Source organism: Camellia sinensis, chromosome 5, assembly GCF_055761805.1.
Source record: "Camellia sinensis isolate YWXY chromosome 5, ASM5576180v1, whole genome shotgun sequence".
NCBI classification, from domain to species: domain Eukaryota; kingdom Viridiplantae; phylum Streptophyta; class Magnoliopsida; order Ericales; family Theaceae; genus Camellia; species Camellia sinensis.
The window spans coordinates 116459428-116482760 of NC_138965.1; the positions used below are offsets into that span (position 1 = coordinate 116459428).

At 35.4% G+C, this 23333-nt stretch overlaps 2 protein-coding genes across 2 annotated transcripts in view; one reads left to right on the forward strand and one right to left on the reverse strand.

The window, feature by feature from the left end:
• The first annotated feature begins 352 nt into the window (after positions 1-352).
• LOC114284372 (putative fructokinase-7) lies at positions 353-12728 on the forward strand. Its single transcript, XM_082869637.1, has 7 exons — positions 353-1022; positions 1235-1434; positions 3073-3285; positions 9794-9991; positions 10273-10401; positions 11187-11303; positions 12228-12728. The coding sequence occupies exons 1-7, from the start codon at positions 779-781 to the stop codon at positions 12348-12350; spliced, it is 1224 nt and encodes a 407-aa protein (XP_082725763.1). The 5' UTR covers positions 353-778; the 3' UTR covers positions 12351-12728.
• A 1526-nt stretch (positions 12729-14254) lies between these two features.
• The window catches only part of LOC114284373 (MADS-box protein SOC1), a 50542-nt gene continuing 41463 nt past the window's right edge, over positions 14255-23333 (reverse strand). The window contains exons 3-8 of the mRNA XM_082869638.1: positions 16836-16917; positions 16017-16078; positions 15771-15870; positions 15635-15676; positions 15231-15272; positions 14255-14701 (exon numbers count right to left, since the gene is read on the reverse strand). Coding sequence (XP_082725764.1) covers positions 14558-14701; positions 15231-15272; positions 15635-15676; positions 15771-15870; positions 16017-16078; positions 16836-16917 — 472 coding nt within the window. The 3' untranslated portion in view covers positions 14255-14557. The remainder of the gene's footprint in view (positions 14702-15230; positions 15273-15634; positions 15677-15770; positions 15871-16016; positions 16079-16835; positions 16918-23333) is intronic.

Below are 23333 nucleotides of genomic sequence, written 5' to 3' on the forward strand. Positions count from 1 at the left end.
ATCATAAAGGAAAGAGATTAAAAAAAAGAAAAAAAGAAAAGAAAAAAAAGAGATAAAAGTAAAAACGAAAGAAAGACTTTCATGCCAAAAAAAGGAAGGGAAAAAAAAGATTACCAAAAAAGACCAATGTTCTTTTCTGTCTAAGCATCATTTTATAAGATTTTTCCACATTGCACCAGAAAGCTCCAATTCTAGGTCATATCAGATGTGCCAATGTGCTCTCTTCATATTATCTTGAATGTGCATTGAGCTGGTAGAATAGGGCAGACTGCTACGTCTTGATTGTTTTTGAACACATATGACCTTAATAGTAGAGTTCTCCATTAATGATGTAGTTTTTAATTTGCACCAGGTTCATTATTGTTTAAGGCAGGGGAGCTAGGTATAGGCTGTCTTGATGCATTCACTGGACAGTGGTATTGAGGATGAATGTTGCTATCTGTTGTATGTTGATGCCTTGATGCATTCACCAGGTTCATATGTTGCTGTCTGATATATGTTGCTGTCTGTCTAGCTGCTAATCTGGTTGCTAATCTGCTAGAGTGCAGAGGACAGTGGTTTTGGAGGATGTTCATAGGTTAGAGTGCTGGGCAGTCCTCAGTGTGCTTTCATCTGTTATGCTACTCATATGCTGGAGTGCAGTGGATAGTGGTCTTAAGTGTGCCTCTGTTCAGTTGTTCATCTGCTAGTCATCAGGAGTGATGAATCAGATATGGAATGCTGCTCTGTTGGGGGCTGCGAAGTGATGTATTACCTCATGGCACTGTCCTAAGGCAGCATGGTGTTTGGTTTGCTACTGCTGCTGTCAGCTAAGTGGGCTGTTCTGTGGGTTGTTGCTGTGGTGTATTGGGTGCTGGTTGCTATGCGCAGGTTGTGGCTGTGGGGGTCGTTTTGGCTGCAGTGCATTTCTGATGTTGGCTTATGTTTTGGTCTGTTATTGGTCTGTTGGTGCTTTTCTGTTCTTGTTGCTTTCTTCTGTGTTTCTCTTCTGCTTGGGTTTGGTTCCTCACCAAACTCCTGGGGTGAGCTAGCTTGCTGCTCTTCCCCTCCTTTTTGATGTAATCTCTGGTTTTGTTTGGTTTTTGCATCAATAAAGGTTCTCTTTTGCTGATCAAAAAAAAAAAAAATATGACCTTAATATTCCATATTAGGTGTTCCCTTATATTTTTCCTCCTCCTTTTACTTAAATGTACTATTATTTGGCTTGTAATCTCAAACAGTTAAACCCTTGTAGGTTTGGCAAAATCTCTTTCTGTTGATAAGAAGAAGCCACTTGTGGTTTGCTTTGGGGAAATGTTAATTGACTTTGTGCCAAGTGTTGCCGGAGTTTCACTTGCAGAAGCACCTTCTTTTAAGAAAGCTGCTGGTGGGGCTCCTGCTAATGTTGCTGTGGGTGTAGCAAGATTAGGAGGCTCCTCTGCTTTTATTGGCAAGGTTCAAACATCCATGTTTCTACGCTTAATACACACACATACGTGCATAGTTGTATGACGCTAAGAGACTTGTTTGACATCATTGTCTCAAAGAAAATCCTCCTATCAAAATTTTATTTGAGGCCATTAAAACTTCAATAAATCCTATTGAAATAAAGATACAATTTTGTTTATGCATTGAGGCTGCAGTTACAATTGCCAATGGTTTCTGACGAATAGATTTTGCCTGCATAACAACTGCCCGACAATACATATTTTCTGATTTAGACAACGTAAGGACTTACAATTATATTTCTATTATCCAGGAAAGAAATATTGAAAAAGATTTTATTAGGCTCGAATTACAAAAAATAGGTAAAAGAAAAATTCTATACCGATCAATGTCAAAGACACATTCATGTTGTGAAGTGTACCAGTATAATTTTATTGTGAATCCTTAACACACTCAGTTTTTGCTGATATATTCCTCAGTTTGTGCTCTGTTTTGTAGTATTGCCTCTGATTCTTTTTCATCTAAATGGGTTTTGGGTCACTGAGGATCTATGAAGCACGGATACTTCAAATAGGAAGACGTATCCGTATCGTATCCGTATCAAATACCAATACTCCTTGGATACTTCCAGATACGTATCAAATACTTATTAAAAGTATCGGATATTTCTTAATTAATTTTTCATTAATTTTGAAGTATCGGATACTTAGTTTTGAAATATCGGATGCTCCAAGTCACATATTATCTGATACTTCTTAATTAATTTGAAAGTATCAAATGCTCCAAGCCACATATTACTCCTTTTACGAAATTAAAATTGTATCATTTCTTACATAACATCATAATATAATATAATTGCGAGGATAAATAGAATATTTTTACAATACTTTGCTTAGTTTTTTTTATAAAAATAACATAGTAAGCTAAAGTAATAGAATTCATCAAATTGACATATCTTCATTGTATCATGCATGCCCCCTATAACTACATAGAAATAAGGATTAATAAGATAATAAACAATAGTAAAATTAAAGATCAATAAATAAATAAGCAAATAAACTTGCATAGAATATTTTTGACTAGTGCAAAAGGAAAAAGCATAGGGTCAAGTTGTGGATTGTTTTGATATTATAATATCAACATATTAGACTTGATATTGAAATGAAATATTTGCAAGACCTATTGAAAATTTAAAAACTAAACTAGTTACTGCCTTAAATTAATACCTAATTCTTAAAAATGAGTATTTTGCATCATAAAGTTACTATGGTTTCTTAACATTCTTGAGCTTATGTGTAACTCACTGGTAATAATTTATTTAAACGTATCCTAACCGCACCTATATCCAACTCCTTTAGGTTTTGTTGTATCACCGTATCTGTATCGTATCGTATCCGTACCTCGTATCCGTATCTGTGCTTTCTAGCTTAGGATCATAGTTTGCAAACATATCAATCCTTTTTCATTTTTGTGTATATTTTGTATCCCTCGTTTCTTCATCTTGTTCATAGACGATATGTCCCTCCTCAGCCCTTCATGGAAACAGTTTATGTTTTATATATTTATTATTTTATAATTTCTTTATGTTGGAAAAAAAAAAAAAAAAAAAAAAAAAAACTAATTAGTCCTCAACCGTCTGCGCCACAGGTGGGTGAAGATGAGTTTGGTCATATGCTTGCTAATATTCCGAAAGAAAACAATGTTGACAGTTCTGCCATACGTTTTGACGCTAATGCAAGGACTGCGCTGGCCTTCATCACACTGAGAGCTGATGGGGAGCGTGAATTCATGTTTTTCCGCCATCCAAGTGCCGATATGCTTCTTTCTGAAACAGAACTTGATAAAGACCTGATTAAGAAGGTAAAAGCATCGAAGTGTAATAAAAATAACAAAGTTCAACAGCTAATAAAAGTACCAATGTTCAACTATTCATGATAATAATTTATAGTTGCTTTATCTCTTAAGTTGTGTTCATTGCATAGTTTTCATTTTTTGGTGTAAAGGAAATTTTTGTGAATCCTCTTTTGCCCTTATAGATTTATTGGAGAGCTCAATGTTTGCGTTGGGCTTCTTTGAGTATGTAATCTTTTTGTACAAAGCTATGCCCCTCTTTTGAAAAATCTAGAAATCCGCTAGATATTGATTTGTGATTATGTATCAATTTAAAGCAATAAAACAATCGCAATCAAACAATCAAGACAAATCGACACAATGATTTTAACGTGGAAAAACCACAATTGGAGCACCTCCAATTTGATAACAAAGAACATCTATTTCATATATTTTTGAATAATCATTGAGTACAATATATATAACCTAAATGAAATAAACCCTAATAATCTAATAGACTAAACTACCCTAAATAACTAATAGAAAATACAATAATCTTCACACCCCCCCCCCCCTCAAACTGAGGATGCGAGCGCAGAAAGTATCGAAAGTTTGCTAAGAAGAAAACGAAAACGAGCAACAGTATGAGTCTTTGTAAAAAAATCGGCCAACTAAAGAGAGGACAGAACAAAAGGAAGAGAAATAGTGCCAGCCTGAAGATGCTGTCGGACAAAGTGACAATCGATTTCAACATGCTTGGTCCGCTCATAGAAGACTGAATTATGAGCAATCTGAACAGCACTCTGATTATCACAATACAATGGAGTCAGATCAGAAAGAGAGATGCCCATATCAGAGAGAGGCCAGCGAAGCCAGACTATCTCGGAAGTAGCATGAGCCATGGCACGTATTCAGCCTCAGCAGTGGAACGAGCTACAACAGACTGTTTCTTACTTTTCCAAGATATGAGAGAATCACCAAGGAAAACACAAAAACCAGAAGTGGATTTGCAATTAGAGATGTCACCGGCCCAATCAGCGTCAGCATAGGCACGGAGAGTCAAGTCCGAAGAGGCAGATAACAGCAGACATTGCAACAAAGTGCCCTGAATGTAGCGCAAAGTACGGAGTAAGGTAGCCCAGTGTGTGGAGCGAGGAGCAGAAACAAACTGACTGAGAATGTGCACAGCATAGGAGATATCCGGACGAGTAACGGTGAGATAAACAAGGCACCCAACCAACTCACGATACAAAGTGGGATCCTCAAGAGGAACGCCATCAGAAACAGAAAACTTAGCATGCAACTCAAGAGGAGTGTCGACAATCTTATCATTAGTGAGATTGGCACGAGAAAGAATGTCACGGGCATATTTAGTCTGAGAAAGAAGATACCCAGTAGGAGAAGTAGCAACCTCAATACCAAGAAAATATCGAAGAGACCCCAAATCTTTCATTTCGAACTCCTGAAACAACTGATACTTAACCTCCTCGATAGTATTACAATCAGAGCCTGTGATGATCATATCATCCACATATAAGAGAAGAAGAACAAGGCCAACAGAAGTACGCCAAACAAATAGAGCACAATCATGTTGACTAGGGCAAAACCCAAGCTGAAGTGCAACCGAGTGAAATCGCTCATACCAATACCAAGCACGAGGAGACTGCTTAAGACCATAGAGAGCACGGCGAAGACGACAAACCACACCATGAGGGTGTAAGAGACCCGGTGGAGGGCGCATATATACTTCCTCTGCAAGATGCCCATTCAGAAAGGCATTTTTGACATCAAGTTGAAACAAAGGCCAGTGATGGGCAGCAGCAACAGAGATAAGAGTGCGAACAGTAGTCATCTTGGCAACGGGGGCAAAAGTCTCATCGTAATCAATCCCATACTCCTGAGAAAAGCCTTGGGCAACCAAACGAGCCTTGTATCGTTCCAAAGAACCATGAGAAAGGGTTTTGACCCTATAGACCCATTTAGAGCCTACAATATTCTTGCCAGTAGGTAATGGAACCAAATCCCAAGTCTGAGTGTTAGCTAAAGCAGTTAACTCGTCATTCATGGCAGCAATCCAATTGGGATCATGACAAGCTTCCTTGTAGGACCTAGGCTCAAAATAAGTATGAAGACAAGAAAGAAAAGACTGATATGAAAGGGAAAAACATGTATTACCAAAACCATACCAGTTCGGAGCACGACGATCACGCGCGGAAAAACGACGTGCAGGAGGAGCGGGATCCAAAGAAATAACTGGAGGGACAGTAGAGCTAGAGATAGGTGAACTCGGAAGTGCTTTGCGACGCTGATAAACAAGAAGAGGAGCAGGGGAAGCGGGAGCTGGAGAGGGAGGAGCTGCCGAGATATTAGAGGTACTAGGAGGAGGCAAGGTAGAGATCTCAAGATCAGAAACAAACTCATCAGAAGAAACATCAGAAGGAAATGGGTCAATGTGAACCAATTCCTCCTTGGTAATAGGAACAGGGGTGGAAGGTATAGTGTAGTAGGGTAGTTTTTCCAAAAAAGTGACATGCCTAGACACATAAAGCTTTTTGGTGGCAGGATCATAGCACCGATAACCTTTCTGATTAATGCCATACCCTAAAAAGACACATAGGACACAACGAGGACTAAGCTTAGAGCGCGCCCGTTTAGGAAGGAGAACAAAGCATGTAGAACCGAAAACACGAAGAAGAGAATAATTGGGAGTAACACCAAGAAGACGCTCATACGGAGATGAGCCGGAGAGAAGAGGAGTAGGCATCCGATTGAGAAGATATGCAGCAGTGAGCACAGCTTTTCCCCAAAAGACAGAAGGGACAAAGGATGAGAGTAGCAAAAAACGAGCTGTATCAAGGAGATGGCGATGTTTGCGCTCAGCATGACCATTTTGGGCAGGAGTGTCTGAACAAGAAGACTGATGAATAGTAAAACGAGTAGCTAAAAACTCCTCAAACTCAGACAAGTAATACTCACCCCCCAAATCAGAACGAAGAACTTTAATGGTGGTGGAAAATTGAGTGCAAATCATGGAGTGAAAATTGGAATATATTTTGTAAAAATCAGATTTTCGTGTCATCAACTAAACCCATGTAAACCGACTGTAATCATCCACAAAAGATACATAATATTGCGAACCTCCCTTAGTAACTATAGGGGAAGGACCCCAAACATCAGTATGAACTAATTGAAAAGGAGAAGATGAAATAGAACTACTTTTATTAAATGGAAGAGTAGACATTTTAGCCAGTTTACAACCACGACACTCTGAAATATCAGCAATGGGAAAATGGCCTAAATGTCCAGACTGAACTAACATCCTCAAACGAGCACTCGACAAATGACCTAACCTAGAATGCCAAATATAAAATAAAGAGGACTTATTGTTTAAACAAAAAGAAGACAATGCAGTAGAAGACACATCTAAAGGAACATGTAAGCTGTCCAAGATATATAGTTCTCCAACTCTACGCCCGATCCCAATCTGCCTCTTGGAGACCCGATCCTGCACAACACAATGAGAGGAAGAGAAAACAACATCAAAACCGGAATCAGATAATTGGCTAATAGAAATAAGACTAAGTGAGACATGATGTACATAAAATACAGGAGAAAGAGACAAATGGGAAGAGAAAATAGAACCAATAGAGGAGACAGGCATAGATGAACCATTAGCAGTAGCAATAGTGATAGGAGAAGGAGGGGAGACACAATTACTAAGGAGAGATGCAACAGGGGTCATATGATGTGAACAACCAGAATCAAAGATCCACGAAGTGTGGATATTACCTGAGGATGATGAACCAGACAAACCTAATTGAGTGGTAGTCATAGCGGAAGCCTGGGACGAAAGAGTTGGATTGGCCACCATGAAAGACTTGAACTGCTCAAACATAGACTGCATATTGGAAGATAGACCATTCTCAAAAACTAGTGCAGAAAAGGCGGCAGATGAGCGAGATCCCGAAGATGTCGGCTTAGAGGATGGTGGACCAGGTGAACGGCCTTTGGGCTACACCAGCTTAGGAGAAGCATGTTTCCAATGACCTTTCTGATGACAGAAGCTGCACTCAACCATAGAAACCCGAGGCTTGGGCTTACTAGTAACTTGAAATAAAGAAGATGGTGGGGTTGGCAAGAGCGGAGGAGTGGCAAAAACTGATTGGGAATGAGGAGTACCATGAACCACCTTAAAGCGAGTTTCTTCTGCAATAAGCTCACGGACAGCACCATCAACAGAAGGCAAGGGGGACCGATGAAGAATAGCGCCCCGAAGTGGCTCAAACTGATCACGAAGGGCCATAAGAAACTGAACAAGACATTGCTTCTCCCGATACTTGGTATAACTGTCAAGTAACTGCAAATCTGATGGTTCCATTAGAGCAAGCTGATCCCAATAAGTAGTCATCTCATTATAAAATTTCTGAATGGACTTGTCTTTCTGACTAGCACTGCGAATGGACATCTCAAGTTTATACTATTTTGCAAAGTTAGACTCAAGGTACATAGTTTTCAAATAGTCCCAAACTTGTTTAGAAGTAAAATACTTAGAGAAATTCATACCAGTGGTGGTTTGAACTGAATTATGAAACCAAGTAAGAATTTGTGCATTTTCCTTATCCCATTTAGCAACATCAGCCTCAGTTTCTTTGGATTCTAATGGTCGAGTAGTTACACCAATAACATAGTTCCACATACCTTTACCCATGATAAAATTTTTCATTACATGAGACCAATAAGAATAATTTGTGCCATCCAACTTAGTCGTGATGGCTTGCAATTTATCATCAGCCATATTGCTATAATCAAACAACCCAGTGCAAATAACAAATAGTACCAGACACAGATACACACTGAACCAAAGACCACGATGACGAAGTGCGAAGAGAAGAGAGAGAGAGTAGTACCAGTCAGAGAGATATAGTGAGCCAGAGATCACGATGAGGAAGGGCGAAGGAGAGAGTTCCAATCCCAGCGACTAGAACCACAAACGACCAGAGAGAAATCAAAGCAGAGTCAGGAAGTTGCAATTGACGAAAGAATGACGAACGACATCGAAGACTTGGAGCCGAAATTAATGAGAGAACCACGAACGAAATTCATGAAGTAGAACAGAAGAGGTAGGCGCGAGACAGGGCAGTCGGGTCTCGAAGCCAGGCAGAGGCATTCGCGAGAGAACTGTTGGTCGCTAGAATGATAACAAAGAACATCTATTTCATATATTTTTGAATAATCATTGAGTACAATATATATAACCTAAATGAAATAAACCCTAATAATCTAATAGACTAAACTACCCTAAATAACTAATAGAAAATACAATAATCTTCACACAATTGTGATAAAAAATCACGGGTAACAGCCACAAAACAATCCACTAAGAAGATATAAAGGAATTACACAGGTATACTCTCAATTACCTAGCGAATCCACGCCCGAATTGAACCAACCTCTATGTGCCTCTTCCAACCCCGTCTTCACCTCGGAATTGTCTTGACGATGAGCCACTCCGGAATCCACCAAAGCTTCAAGCTCGAATTCTTCAGAATCCATCGAAGAACAGCTCTCTCTTTTGTGTAGAACAAACAAATAATCCTTTAATGTATACTCTTTAAACCATGAGTTGAATACTCAATCAAAACATAAAAGAAAACTAGCAAAATATCCCCAAATATAAACCCTAGAACCCAAGAAGAAGATCTGGAGAAGTAATCTTAAAATCTGACAGAAACCCGTACTTATAGAAATCTGAATCACGAAGCTCGCTCGAGCGAAGACTCTGTCGCTCGAGTGAGGAATCAACAACGCTTGTTTTCCATTAGTGGCTTCGCTCGAGCCAAACAACCTGCACTCGAGCGTAAAATCATCTCTTTCAGGTTTTTATACGGACGCAGCTTTCGCTCGACCGAGAACTCCTTCGCTCGAGCGAGCAAGGGCAGACATGCAACTTTGAATGCAATTTTGCATTTTGCTTCGGGGGCGCTGCCCCTCGACCCCGCCTAGGCGCTGCCCCAGACCTGCCAAGGGGCACTGCCCCCTCGACCCCCGCGAGCTGACCGAGCAGCTCGACCTCCATCATAATCAGCAAAGTGGCAATCTTGAAAGCATTAACATCACAAACTTCTCTGCAAGGCACAATTCGGGTTGGATTCGCATCTAAACACTCATAGTCTCATTGAAATAAAAAATGCGAAAATAAATACAACTAAAAGGAGTTTTGTCAAACGAGATTGCCAAGAATAAAAACCTAACATCTTTGCATTTTCAATAGATTACATGTACTTACCAAGAACAAAAAAACAAAAACAAAAACAAAAAAAAAAAGCTTTGTGGTTGTTTTTCTATTAGTTCCAATGGAATATTTTGTTTTGATGTTCAAACTGCTTTCTTTCTACTTCTTAGGAAAATGGGTAGTAGTTGCTTCTTTCATTTATTTATTTTTCTGAAGTATCTTGCTTAACTGAACTTCTTTCTTTAGTCATAAAAAAAGTATAGAATCTATCGATGATAATTTTGTTTGCCATTATTATATATGCAGGCAAGCATATTTCATTATGGCTCAATTGGTTTGATTGAGGAACCTTGTAGGTCAACTCTTCTTGCTGCTACGGAAATCGCCAAACAGTCGGGTTGCATTCTCTCGTATGACCCAAATCTGAGAGTGCCACTCTGGCCCTCAGAAGATGTAGCTCGGGAAGGCATAATGAGCATATGGAACAAAGCCGATGTTATTAAGGTATATTTTGCAATAAATTGATATATAACTGTGAAATTGTGGATAAGTTTTTAATGTGTAACTAAACTTTGTTTTACAAGTAATGATATACAGACAGAACTATTTTTACAGAATTTTCATACGGATGTGGCTTCTTGTCATACTTTCATTTCCAATCAAAAATTGTCCTCACAATTTAAAAAATACATTGACACATCATTCTGGATGTGTTTTCTGCATAAACTTTCTGTTTGTAAATCATTTTCCTTGTTTTTATCACAGACCTTATGTGCAAATTGCAGGTAAGTGAGGATGAAATCACATTCTTGACTGGAAATGATGACGATGCAGCGATAGAGAAGCTTTACCACGCAAATCTTAAGCTTTTGATTGTTACCGAAGGTGCAGGGGGCTGCAGATACTACACTAAGGTTATCATTTGGATTTGTTACTTCTGATTTAAATGTGAATATTCTATAATTGGTCCAAAATATTTGGTACTTAATGAGATGGTTCCATTTGGGATGTCAGCATGGTATAGGTAATTCACTGGATCATATAGTGTGTCTATCGATTTTGGTCTGAACTAAGGGGCTTTTTTTTTCTTTTTTTTTTTTGAACAGTATCTGAACTAAGTTAGACATTGATTTTGAAAAAGAAGTTATTCTTACAGAAAATTCATACAAAATCTGCTACCAGAATGATGTGGCGGTTGCATTTTAGCAATTAATAATCTTTTTGGTGGGTTCTTTGTTTTGAAGTGAAAGGCTCTGATGCAGCCATATCATTCTGTATATTTTTTCTGCTTGTATAGCGCTACTCTTCTGAAAACAGTAGAAAATTATACATTCAGACCGCCTTTTCTCTGAAATTATGCTTCCTGGCCTCCCTCGCTCCTCTCTTCTTGGAGCTCGTCCATTCGTTGGGTGATCCTGTGCTCTCACATATGAGTGTTTGCTCTTCATTTAGGACCCATTAGTGAGATTTCTGCTCATTGCAGTTACTTCTAGGGTTCTTCACACCTGGAAATTATTTGGACCATTGCACCCTGGCCTTTGATCAGATAAAACTGCCTGCGCAAAGCCCATCCTATGACACAACTAAAAATGAGCCTTGCGACGAGATGTGGACATTCCCCATGATGTGGTTCGCTCCAGTCCCGGTTTGATACAATCCCATAACTTCTATTTTAAGTCAAATCAAATATCCTGTGCAGGAATCTAAGGGTAGGGTTGATAGTCACAAAGTTGATGCAGTTGACACAACAGGTGCAGGTGATGCTTTTGTTGCTGGATTACTGAATAGTTTGGCTTCAGACCCTACTTTGTACAAGGTATATATATTTCATCTCTGTTTGCTTGTAATTATTTCTTTTTCCTCTTGTTTTCTTTTTAAATAGAGTCCTTTTCAATATAATTACTATTTTCTTTTTCATGGGAAAATAAGCTGTGTTTGGAAATATATATCTTTATGTCAAACCATGTTGCATTGACTTGAATATGAGTGTTAGATGTAGTTGTGCAACTCGAGTGTATGATTCATCTAATTTCCAACTGCAAGGACACTTGGACACAGTTAAATTTTATCATTTCTCGATATTCTTCTATTATTTCCTAAGAGTAAAAAATGGTGTTTTTATGTAATAAAGAAATCATATCGCCAAAATCATATCGATATTCTTCTATTATTTCCTATAGTTAGGTCTCGGGTCTGTCTTTTTAGCCCTCTAAAAAAGCCAAGTGTAAAGCGTGGGCTTAAAAATCCTATTTGTTTGGCATATCTTAAAAAAGTAGAAGTTTTCAAGGCTTTTTAAGCCCTTTTTGTTTGATAACATTTGGCTTATATAATTTTTCAGTTTTTCACTGCAAAATGACTGTCATTCAATGTTTTATGATTCCACTTTTCCATTTTTCATATGAATGACATTTTCACACTTGTAGAGAGCAAAATAGTAAAGTCAGATTATATCATAATGATGTCAGAAAAAAAGGACATGAAAAAGGCATTAGGTTGGCTTTTAGGCTTTTAAAGCTGGTTTTTTCTGCCAAAAAACCACCTAAAGACCAGCCCAAACAAGGCCTAGTAAACTTGAACTGCCTGTTGTCCAACTAATCCTATGACCTTACCCAAAATGCTAAGCGTCCTATACCTCTGCATTTAGAAGAGTCCAAGTGACATAGATGTGAAAAAAGCAATATAATTTTTATGTGAAAAACTGTGAGTAATGCTTAAACAAAGTTATAATATTTTGCTGCAGGAGGAAGAGAAATTAAGGGAAGCTCTTGTCTTTGCGAATGGCTGTGGTGCTCTCACAGTGATGGAGAAAGGAGCGATTCCTTCATTGCCGACAAAAGAAAAGGTTCTCAAATTTCTGAAATAATGCCACAGCATGACAAAGATGAATGTTTTTTGCCATTGTGTTCAAGTTTTGATTTGCAGCCAAACAGACTGTCAAAGGTGTCCATTTTCGCCTCTTGAGCTAATTTGACATTTTATTTTTTTTCTTCCATTTTCTCCACATTTTTCTTCCAAGGGTTTAAGTTCTTTATGGTATCTTTATGGTTGTGAAAATTTCTCTAAATCTAAAAACCCATTAAGATGATTGTTAATTACAAAACTCATTTGTATGAATGTTTAGAAAGAATATCCTTTTCCAATTTGTAAGGCATTTAACTCGCTTGGTGCGGTAAAAATGTATCAGATCTGACAGAATTTGGAAAAATTCAGAACAATTATATACATACTGGATTTCCTAGAAGTGAGTTTTAGTTATGATTAAAGAGGTGGCAAATTGCAGGAAAAAAAAGAAGGGAAATTACAAAAAAAAAAAAAATTCATACTTTGTAACAAAATCAATTTGAGTTTTTAATTTCGTCAAATTAGACTCTAACCTTTCGATTGTTTTTGATAAAAAAAACATTTGCATATTTCCTTTAAGTAAAATAGAAAAAAATTATTCTAGTCATTAAATTCAACGTAAGTGTACACAAAATGTCTAAAATATATTTTTTTGTTGAGTCTAATCACTAAAATACTCTTTTTCGTCAATTTCACTTAAAGAAAAACATACCGATGGTTTTGATTGAAAACAAATTGAAAGAATAAGATTTAAATTGACAAAATTAAAAATTTATTTTGTTGCAATGGTTAAACCTTCAGTTCTTTTTTTTGTAATTTTTTTTTTTTTTAAATATGCATTTGTTTAACGTGAAAGTAGTGTAAGTACCAAAAAAGTTAACTTTTTATATATAATCATATGTAACTTACCTTTCATTTCTTACTTAAACACACAAAATTTTGTTCATGTGAAAGTAGTTGTATGTTATCATCTATCATCTTCTTTCCAATCTTCTTCCTACTTTCTCACCAAAATTTCATCTTACCAAATGCAAGCAACAAAATAAATTTTTTTTCCAAGATCACTTTCTATCATTTTCACTTCTCACTACAATTTTTACTCTAACCAAACGGATCCTAGTAAATTCATGACTTCGTAACGCTACGCAAATATATAAAATCTACCTAATAATTTCGTCCTCGTTATACATTGGATACAAACCTAACATTTGATATAATTCAAGCAAATTGACTGTTCTCATATATACATTCAAAAAAAATGTATAGAAACACAGAAAACGAAGACACAAACAATAGAATTCAAACATTCTACCTCAATTAAGTCTCTTCCATGCTATCAACCATGATTAGTGGCTGTCTTGTATATATATATATATATTTTTTGAACGGCGAAATAGAAGATCTTTATTGATGAAACCAACAAAGACAAGGATACAACAATAAAGAGGAGCTCGAAGCTAACACAAGCTAGGAGCTCCAGTTGGCAAGGAGCCAACAAGAAACAGAGAAAAGAAGGAGAACCAAAAACACATGGCCAATTACACCTGGTGGTGCTGGTATACAGATTACACAAACTAGGTAGCAGTTTATGCAGACAGCAGACAGCAAGAAGGAGAACCAAACAGACAGCAAATACACAGCTGCAATTCAGAACTACCCAGCAACCAGACAGCAAACCAGAGACACAGCACTACCCAGCTGCAATGGCCAAACAGATACACAGCACTACCCAGAAATAGATGACCAAACAGATAGAATTACACAGCAGCAAGAGCGTATGCAGTGCCTAGAAAACCTGAACAGATCAGGTAGCAGCTCAAGAGCGTATGCAGTGTATATATATAACTATGAACCATCAATTTTAGTTGCAATTTACCTATATATTCCATTTACAACATATTTTAACATGCTCCCCACCAAAAAAAATAAAAATAAAAATTCTAAGATTATTGAGAAAGCATAGTGCTGCAAAATATACATCAGGTTATGATATTGCAGTATTATTCTTGGACCATATCCAATGACATAGATACAAAGATAGATAGATAGATTAAAGTTGCAGTGAGCAAAATGCTGCACTCAATATAAAGCACATTATTGCTTGAGCAAGGCCAAAATACTTCAGTGGCAGCAACAATTTTACAGTTAGACATACAAAATATATGGAAATGACTATGATCATAAATATGTAGATATATATATATATGTTGCACAATTGCAAGTCGCTGTTCACTTCTGAGGCGAAGAACGCTTGATTCTCCCTTCTGGGGGTCCAATAAACAGATCAGTCTCTACGTCTGAAATCTCACTGCTTTCTGTGTATGGCACACCTTCTCTCTCTTCATTTGATTCTTGTCGCGGTAATAAGCCATACTAGAAAAAATATATACATGTCTATAAGACTGATGTGGTTGCAAAATTTACACTTAATTTGTTTTGTCAAAAGCTTCGAAAAACATTTTCTTATTTTTACATGCGACTCTAAAAAATGTGTTAGTGGTTTTGCCATATCATATGATCACGACCTTGGAATATAGTAAAACCCCAAATTATAAAGCAAACCAATTCACATAATAATCCTAGAAGATATATTACAATATAGAAATAAACATACCGTATAATTAAATCACATCGCGTTGCATGTAAAGTACAAACAACAAACAATCAAAATTTGGGTAATCACAAAATAATGAAGATCATCTTTATTGATGTAATTCTTGTTTAATTCATCAATAAAGACTTCGTTTGCCGATCAAAAAAAAAAATATTTAGCATTAAATTTATTTATTTTTTTTAAAAAAAAAAAAAGAAAAGAAAAGAAAAAACTTAAGAAATATTTTAAAAAATAATAACAAAGGTAAAAATAGAAATAAAGCCCAAAAAAGGGGATAGAGAGAATCACCTTCTCACATAGCTTTGCATTTTCAGCCGTTTGGACTTTCACCTAAATTAAATTGAAGCCAAAAGACATACAACATCAGCAATTAGCGAGATAATTTAAGTAAAATGGTATTTACAAACTAAAGTCAAATTTTTAAATAATAATTTTATATTTTTAGGGTAAATGGTATTTACAAACTAATATAGAGCATGTTATCCATAAGATGGAAGTAACTCGACTATTTATGCATATTTGTTGGGTGCATTATCCGACTAGAAATGTCATTGAACACATAATTAACTCATACTAAGGTATCAAGTGTCTGACATGGGTATTTCAAAATTTTGAAACAGTTGTAGTAACAAATGACTTTAGTGAAACAATGTGCTACACTCAACCTAAGATCACAAATTTTAATAGTTTACCTTTTCCTTATGTTGATCAATCTGTTCCATGAAAACCTCCATCTGAAGCACAGACAATAATCAAAGAAATTAGACTTCCAAGTAATTACAAAATTTTAGGAACTAATTACATTTTGTATTACATAATAATAACAACCTTTTTAGCCCGGACTCTGCTTACGCTCCGCTCCAACTGTTGTTCAATTTGCTGCAGTTCTTCCATGGTGCATGACCCCAGATCCTCTCCCAAGAGTTTCCTAATACATATTTTCCAATTTCAGAGTTTAGAAATGCTTCAATTTTATTTTATTTATAAAAAAAATAAAAAATAAAAATAAAAATAAAAGTTGACATATGTTTAGTGTGCCAAACAAATTCGAACTAGCTAGGCCTTCCATCCAACCTTTTTGCAACTTCAAGAAGCTCTATCTGCTTTGCCATGTCTGCTGCCTCATGCCTCAAATGCTGCTAGTCCGAATCAATAATTGCCAGAAAATCGAGTTAGTAAGGTTTTAATAGTTAACATAAGGTTTCATCTTCCAATAAAAAGAAAAAAAAGAAGATTAATTGGTTCCCACTAGAGGGTGGACAAAAAGGAGAGAGAGAGTTGCTTCATTAATAATGCTCTACCAAAGGGAGGAAAGAACAAACGAACAAACACCACATGAAAACATTTATTTGCTACAAAACAAATTGTTGGACAGTGGAAGCGTAACATAAAAAATATGTTAGCGTACTTAAGAATCTATGGATATATATATGGCTATAGAAACCGAGCAGAGCTCCTTTGAGAAATAAGAATAACTCTTGCTTCATATAACATTCTAGATATATATATTTCAGAATCACACTCTTAAAAGAACTATTCATATTCGTATGCAATTTTATTAACTACTTTCATGCATTTTACTAACATCTAAATGTACCATAAAACTTTTAGAAGATGTTGATTATTTTTTCCAACATAAAATCAGCTTTCCACAGGGAGGGCAGCAAAAATGCCTTAATAGAATGACATCTGTCATGTGATTTGATGAACATGGAGCAACAAAATTAAGCTATATATATGTGTCTTAATATAAGTACTGAAGTTACATGAAGTAAAAATAGATGAATAAATAAATAAAATTATTCCAGTTAATTATCTAAAATTTTGACAATTGTGAAGAGGAAGTTAGTATGATCAGAGAGAGAGAGAGAGAGAGAGAGAGGGGGGTATAACCTGCATGTTTTCTTCCACTAATGAGTTGTCAGTTTGAACATCTTTTGTATGCCTCTGATAGCGCTGTATTGTCTCCTGCATGCTGAGTAATTTCAAAATTGAACACAACACAAATGCAGTCACTCCATTGTCCCTTTTTAACCTCAAATATCAAATAACAAAAAGAATTAACTCAAAAGAGTCAAAACCATAAGGATGATAATAAAGATGAAAATAATAATAATAATAATATATATATTTTTTTGATGAATATGACGTTAAAGAAATGGCCAATACAGCATAATGCCAATAACCAAGTAATTGAATTACTCAGTTTTTATGAATTTGAGAATGTTTCTCCAATCAAATTTGTCATGCTATTCAAAATGTCATGCAAAAAATAAACGGTTCCAATTAAAAAACAATAAACAGAAACAAATAATTACACTAAATACAAGATATGTGGTTTGGCAATGTGTCTAAGTCCACAAAGGGGAGGAGATCAAATCCACTATACATAATAAAGATTACAAAAATTTGAATCTCACTTCTATCACTCTACAGTGCTGTCACAATCTCACACTAAACCCTAGCTGAAAAATACAATAACAATAAATATCACAAAAACTTCAGGCCAAGCCTGTTGCACTTGGAATCTCACCTCCTTAAAAAACCCCTTACGGTAAATTTAAGTGTATAGTACACATTCAAGGTATAACACAAAGTCTCCATTATATTTTCTACATAAAAATTTGAAGACAATCTGCAAAAACAGAAATGGAAAGATGATACAGTGAAGAATTTGACAACTAATTTTAGATGCTGGCCTTTTAACAAAGGAAGAGTCATAAACTGGACTTTCATGGATCATTAAAAGAACTTACCAAAGTTTTTGAAGCACATTACAAAATAAGGTGACACTAAAGTTAGTAACTATAAATAATGACAGATAATAGAAGTTGATGATTCTCCATTATCTTAGTCCTGTTTAGCAACAATTAAACTAATTTTCTTTAAATCAAGCCAACAAAAAAAAAAACAAATCTAGAACTTTATACAGAGTATGCCAATAGCTTTATATAATCATGTTTATGGTTAATTTGACCTTAATATCTTATTTTTTGTGTATTTCATAAGGTATGATGGTGTTGGGCATATTAAGTAGTAGTTTTTATTACTTAGTTGTACTTGTTAAAATTAATGTCATACATTGGATACTTTGGATACATTGCATTATTTGTATTCACGTCTCTAATGTTAGATATATAATATTGGATACATTATCTAGATTATATTCATGTACCTAGTTTTTTGAAGGTTGTTTAGGTTCATGGTTCTTGTTCCTGTATCTTTTTTATGACCCTCTATATAAATAGTTATAAGCCTATTGGCAAAGCATATCAATACAAGATCAACACAATAAAAATTAATAATTCCTCCTTGAGAAAATTCCTATCAAAAGCTAACAAAAGTGGTATCAGAGCTTAGTTAGGTCAAGAACAAGCTAGGCGTAAAGATCGGATCCGGGAAAACAATCCCTAAAAAGGACAACTACCATGGCGAATTCCAACAACCAAGATGTACCTATTCCTGCCTTTGATGGTGAAAACTTTGATTTTTGATCTGTGAAAATGAGAACTATTTTTATCTATATGGATTTTTGGGATCTAGTTGAAAATGGATTTGATGAACCCAAAGATGAAAGAGCTTTGACAAATGCTCAAAAGGGACAACTGAAAGAACAAAGACAAAAGGATTCAAAGGCTCTCTTATTGATTCAACAAGGAGTTTCGAAAGCAATATTTTCAAGGATTATCAACTCTACAAAAGCAAAAGAGGTATGGGATATTCTTCAAAAAGAGTATAGAGGCAACTTGAAGGTAAGAACCATCAAACTTCAATAATTACAAAGAGATTTTGAAAATTTAAAGATGAGAGATATGGAATTGTTGAAAGATTACTTTTCTAGAGTAATGATACTTGTGAATCAAATGAAAATTAATAAGGATGATATTTCTAATCAAAGAGTTCTTGAGAAAATTTTGATAAGTTCGTCGAAAAAATATAATCCTATTATTGCCGGCATTGAGGAAACTAAGATCTTACTGATTTGAGTATTGAAGAATTGATGGGTTCAATTAAAACATTTGAGCAAAGGTTGAGTAAGCAATCTGAAAATTCAATTGAAAGTGTTTTTCAAACCAAGCTCAATGTTGGTACTTCTAATTTCCAAGGAAGAGGAATAGGAAGAAATACAAGAGGAAGAGCAAGGTATAATTCTCAAAGAAGGGAAAATGAAGAGTCCACTCACAAAAGTATGGAATTTGTAACCGAAGCAATCATGTTGATAAAGATTGTTGGTTTCGAGGAAAGCCACAATGTTTCAATTGCAACAAATTTGGGCATGTCAAAAAGGATTGCCAAGTCAAGACCAATCAACAAGCTAATATCTCTGAGGAGCAAGAAAGTGAAGGGCACATGTTTTCTGCCTGTCATTCGGCATCGAAACAAAAGAATGATGCATGGTTTCTTGATAGTGGATGTAGTAATCACATGACCATAGATGAGAGCATTTTTGTAAAGATGGATGCTTCCTTCAATTCTCAAGTAAAAATGGGGAATGACGCCTTAGTCCAAACAAAAGGAAATGGTATTATTGTCGTAGAGACCAAGATGGGTACAAAACACATCTCCGATGTTTTCCTAGTTCCAGATATGGAGCAAAATTTGATAAGTGTTAAATAACTTATGGAGCATGGGTACTTTGCTCATTTTAAAGATGACTCTTGCAAGATTTATGAAAAATGGAGAAGAAGTCAAGTTGTTACAAAAATCAAGATGGAGAAGAATAGAAATTTTCCTCTCATTTTCGATATAACAAAAATGTGGCCTTGAAGATGGATGTGGCTAATAATTCCTGGCTTTAGCATAGAAGATTTGGGCACTTTAATTTTCAAAGCTTGAAGAATTTTCAACAAAAGAACATCGTTTTTGGGCTTCCGACTATTTTTGAAGTGTAACAAGTTTGTGAAGGTTGTGCTCTTGGAAAGCATCACCGGGAGTCATTTCCAAAGAAAAAAGCATGGAGAGCAAAAGAACCATTAGAACTTGTTCCTATGAAGCACAGATACTGCAAAAAAGGTGTTGTATGAGTATGAAATACTTATCAGATATGGACACAAGTCCGATATAGCGGGATACGTATTGGATATGGCAAATAAGTATCCGATTTATTTTTTTAATTTTTTAATTTTCGGATACAAGAGAGATACACGAAGGATACTTGAGAGATATAACAAGATACGTGAGGGATACGCAAGGGATATGCAAATAAGTATCCAAATTAATTTTTTTCTTATTTTTTATATTTTATATTTTAACAAGCCAAATGAATATCTTTTTTTTTTTCAATTTTTTTCTTATTTTTATATTTATATTTTTCAAAAAGGTCAATGCTCTCTCCTTGTTTCTCCCTCTCTTTATATGTCTCTTCATATTCTATGGGGTTTATATTGTCATTATTTATTCCCTTGTGATAACCAATTTCTATCTTGTTAGCTTTGCTACAAGGGCTACTCACTCATGTGTTAAAAAAAATCACATTGTTTATATTTTTTAATTTCTCTGTATTGTTGTTTTATTTTATTTTTAAATTTTAGATACTACGACTTAGTGCTATTGTTATCATTGCTTAATTTTGTTAGCTTATTGTTGCTCTTTAAACTTCCTTGAATATTTGATTGAATCCTCTATTATTGTTTGTTGTTAATTCTTTGTCAATATGCCTAGTTATTAATTGATTGCTCTTTGATGAAAATAAAATTCTCTTTTTGATATTAAGGAATTTAGTAGTAAATATTTTATGAATGTACTCTTGCATTATGTTTTATTTTATACATACTACATCACTAAAAATTATTTTTAAAAAAAAATTGCAAACATATCATCACCATACACACATCATACTTTTTTAAGTTTCGCCGTATCCATATCGTATCGTACCCGTATCTTGTATCTGTATCCCTGCTTCCTAGACTTGTTCATACCGATGTTGTGTGGGCCCATGGATACACCAACTCATGGAGGTAACAAGTACTTTATCATTTACTAGGAACGACTTGGGCGTATTTTATGAGACAAAAGAGTGAAGTTTTCTCTATCTTAAAAAAATTTCAAAGTCTTGTGGAAAGGCAAGGTAGTTACTTAATGAAAGTTTTGATAAGTGATAGAGGGGGAAAATAAAACTCAAACAAGTTTATGAAATTTTGTGAGGATACTGGCATGAAAAGGCAACTTACCGTTGGGTACACTCCACAACAAAATAGAGTGGCGGAAAGGAAGAATAAAACCATAGTGGAGATGTCCAAATCTATGCTACATGAAAAGGAGCTACCCAAAACTTTTGGGGGAGAGGCCGTGTATATGGCAGTTTACTTGATGAATAGATGTCCTACAAAAGCTCTTGAAAACAAAACTCCGTTTTAGGTTTGGAGTGGAATGAAGCCATCGGTGAATCACTTGAAAGTGTTTGGTTGCATTTGTTGTGCTCATGCCCCAAAAGAAGTGAGGCATAAGCTTGAGTAAACTAGTAAAAAATACATCTTTGTGGGTAATAGCTCAAAATCTAAAGGCTATAGACTCTATAGTTTGGACAAGAAGAAGGTGATTATTTCTAGAGATGTTCTCTTTGGTGAGATTGCATCTTTTGATTGGAAATAAAAGAAAATTCAAAATCAAGGCATTATTTCCAATGAAAATTCAAAAAGTCAACAAATTGAGGATGTTGAAGCATTTGGATCTCTACAAAGATTGTCACCCATTGCTAGTTCACAATCTTCTCCAACTTTGAGTTCAAGTTCTTCATCTCAAAGCTCAACTCCAAGAAGAATGAGGAATCTAAATGATGTGTATGCAAGATGCAATTTATGCATTATTGAACTTAAGAACTTGAAAGAGGCATTAAAGATGAAGCATGGAAGAAAGTGATGGAAGATGAAATTCATGTGATTGAGAAAAACAAGACTTGGGGGTTAGTGGGGAAACTGGAAGAAAAAGAAAAAATTGGTGTAAAGTGAATTTTCAAAACAAAGTTCAACTCGGATGGCTCTATTCAAAAGAACAAAGCAAGACCGAAGATTAAGTTGCAGACATCTTTACAAAAGCTGCACCAAGGAAGAAGTTTTGAGTGTCAACAATATGGCATTAAGGGGGAGTGCTGTTCTGATATGGCTACCTCTTAATCAAGTAGTGCAGCCTTGTCTTGGTGTTGGTTTTGGTATGGCAATCTGAGGGCGTTAGTTCATGGTGCTGCAGCTCTTCAGTTACAATTTGTTTTAAGTTTTTTATCATATGTTGTTGGTGTTCCTTCTCTCTTTTCCTGTTGGTTACTCACCAACTTTTCGGTGGTGCTAGCAGATGATTGGGTATCCTTCTTAGTGCCAACCTAGTTGGGATTGAGGGGGGTATTTTGATGCTTTTTGCACTTCCTTTCTTTATTGATGTTGTCCCATATGTAATGTATGATTTCTCATCAATAAAGTTCTTTTTGCTTATCAAAAAAAAAAGGGGGAGTGTTAAAATTAATGCCATGCATTGGACACTTTGGATATAATGCATTCTTTGTATTCATGTCTCTAATGTTAGATACATAATATTAGATACATTATCTAGATTCTATTCATGTACCTAGTTCTTTGAAGGTTGTTTAGGTTTGTGATTCTTGTTCATGTATCTTATTTATGATGCTCTGTATAAATTGTTGCAAACCTATTGCCAAAGTAAATCAATACAATAAAAATAATATTTGAACCTTGAGAGAATTCCTATCAATAGCTAACAGTACTATGATAATTTTAAACTTTACTACATGACTATAGTAGTTGCTCATAAGTTGTATTACATGTCAAGTATTGTTTTTAGTCTTATATAGCCTTTGTTATGTTTTGAACATTCTAGTTAGTAAAATAGTACTTAGTTCCTTAGTCATAACCTTAGCAGAATTAAGAGAATCATGTAGCCTTAAAATCGAAGTATAGAAATTTTGTGTAGACCTTTTGTCGGTTTGAGTGATATTTTGCAATCCTACCGGGGTAACTAGTAGGAAAGATGATGAGGAATTTATTGTTAAAATTACGAAATACTTAATTAGGATTGGTGAGACATGAACATAGAATAACAATAAACAAGAATTGTAAATCACATATAAAAGAACACAAGATTTATGGGATTCATAAAAAACTAGGGTTACGTACACAGTCACTGTGGTTTGACTATGATATGAAAAGTTCCAAACAAGACACTGAGATAGCTGATTTGTTTCCTGATTTGTTTCTTTACCCCAAGCTTTGCTTCTTCGATCAATGGACAACACTTACTAGCTTCCAAGAATTTGATTTTGGTTCATGGATAAATTTTTTGACTTGTTTTAAAAAACTGTTTCAGTAAGACATGTGGTAGGTTCCGAAAAATTGAGGGTGTTCAGAAAGTAATCTTGACTCGTAGATTGGCTTTGATACCAAA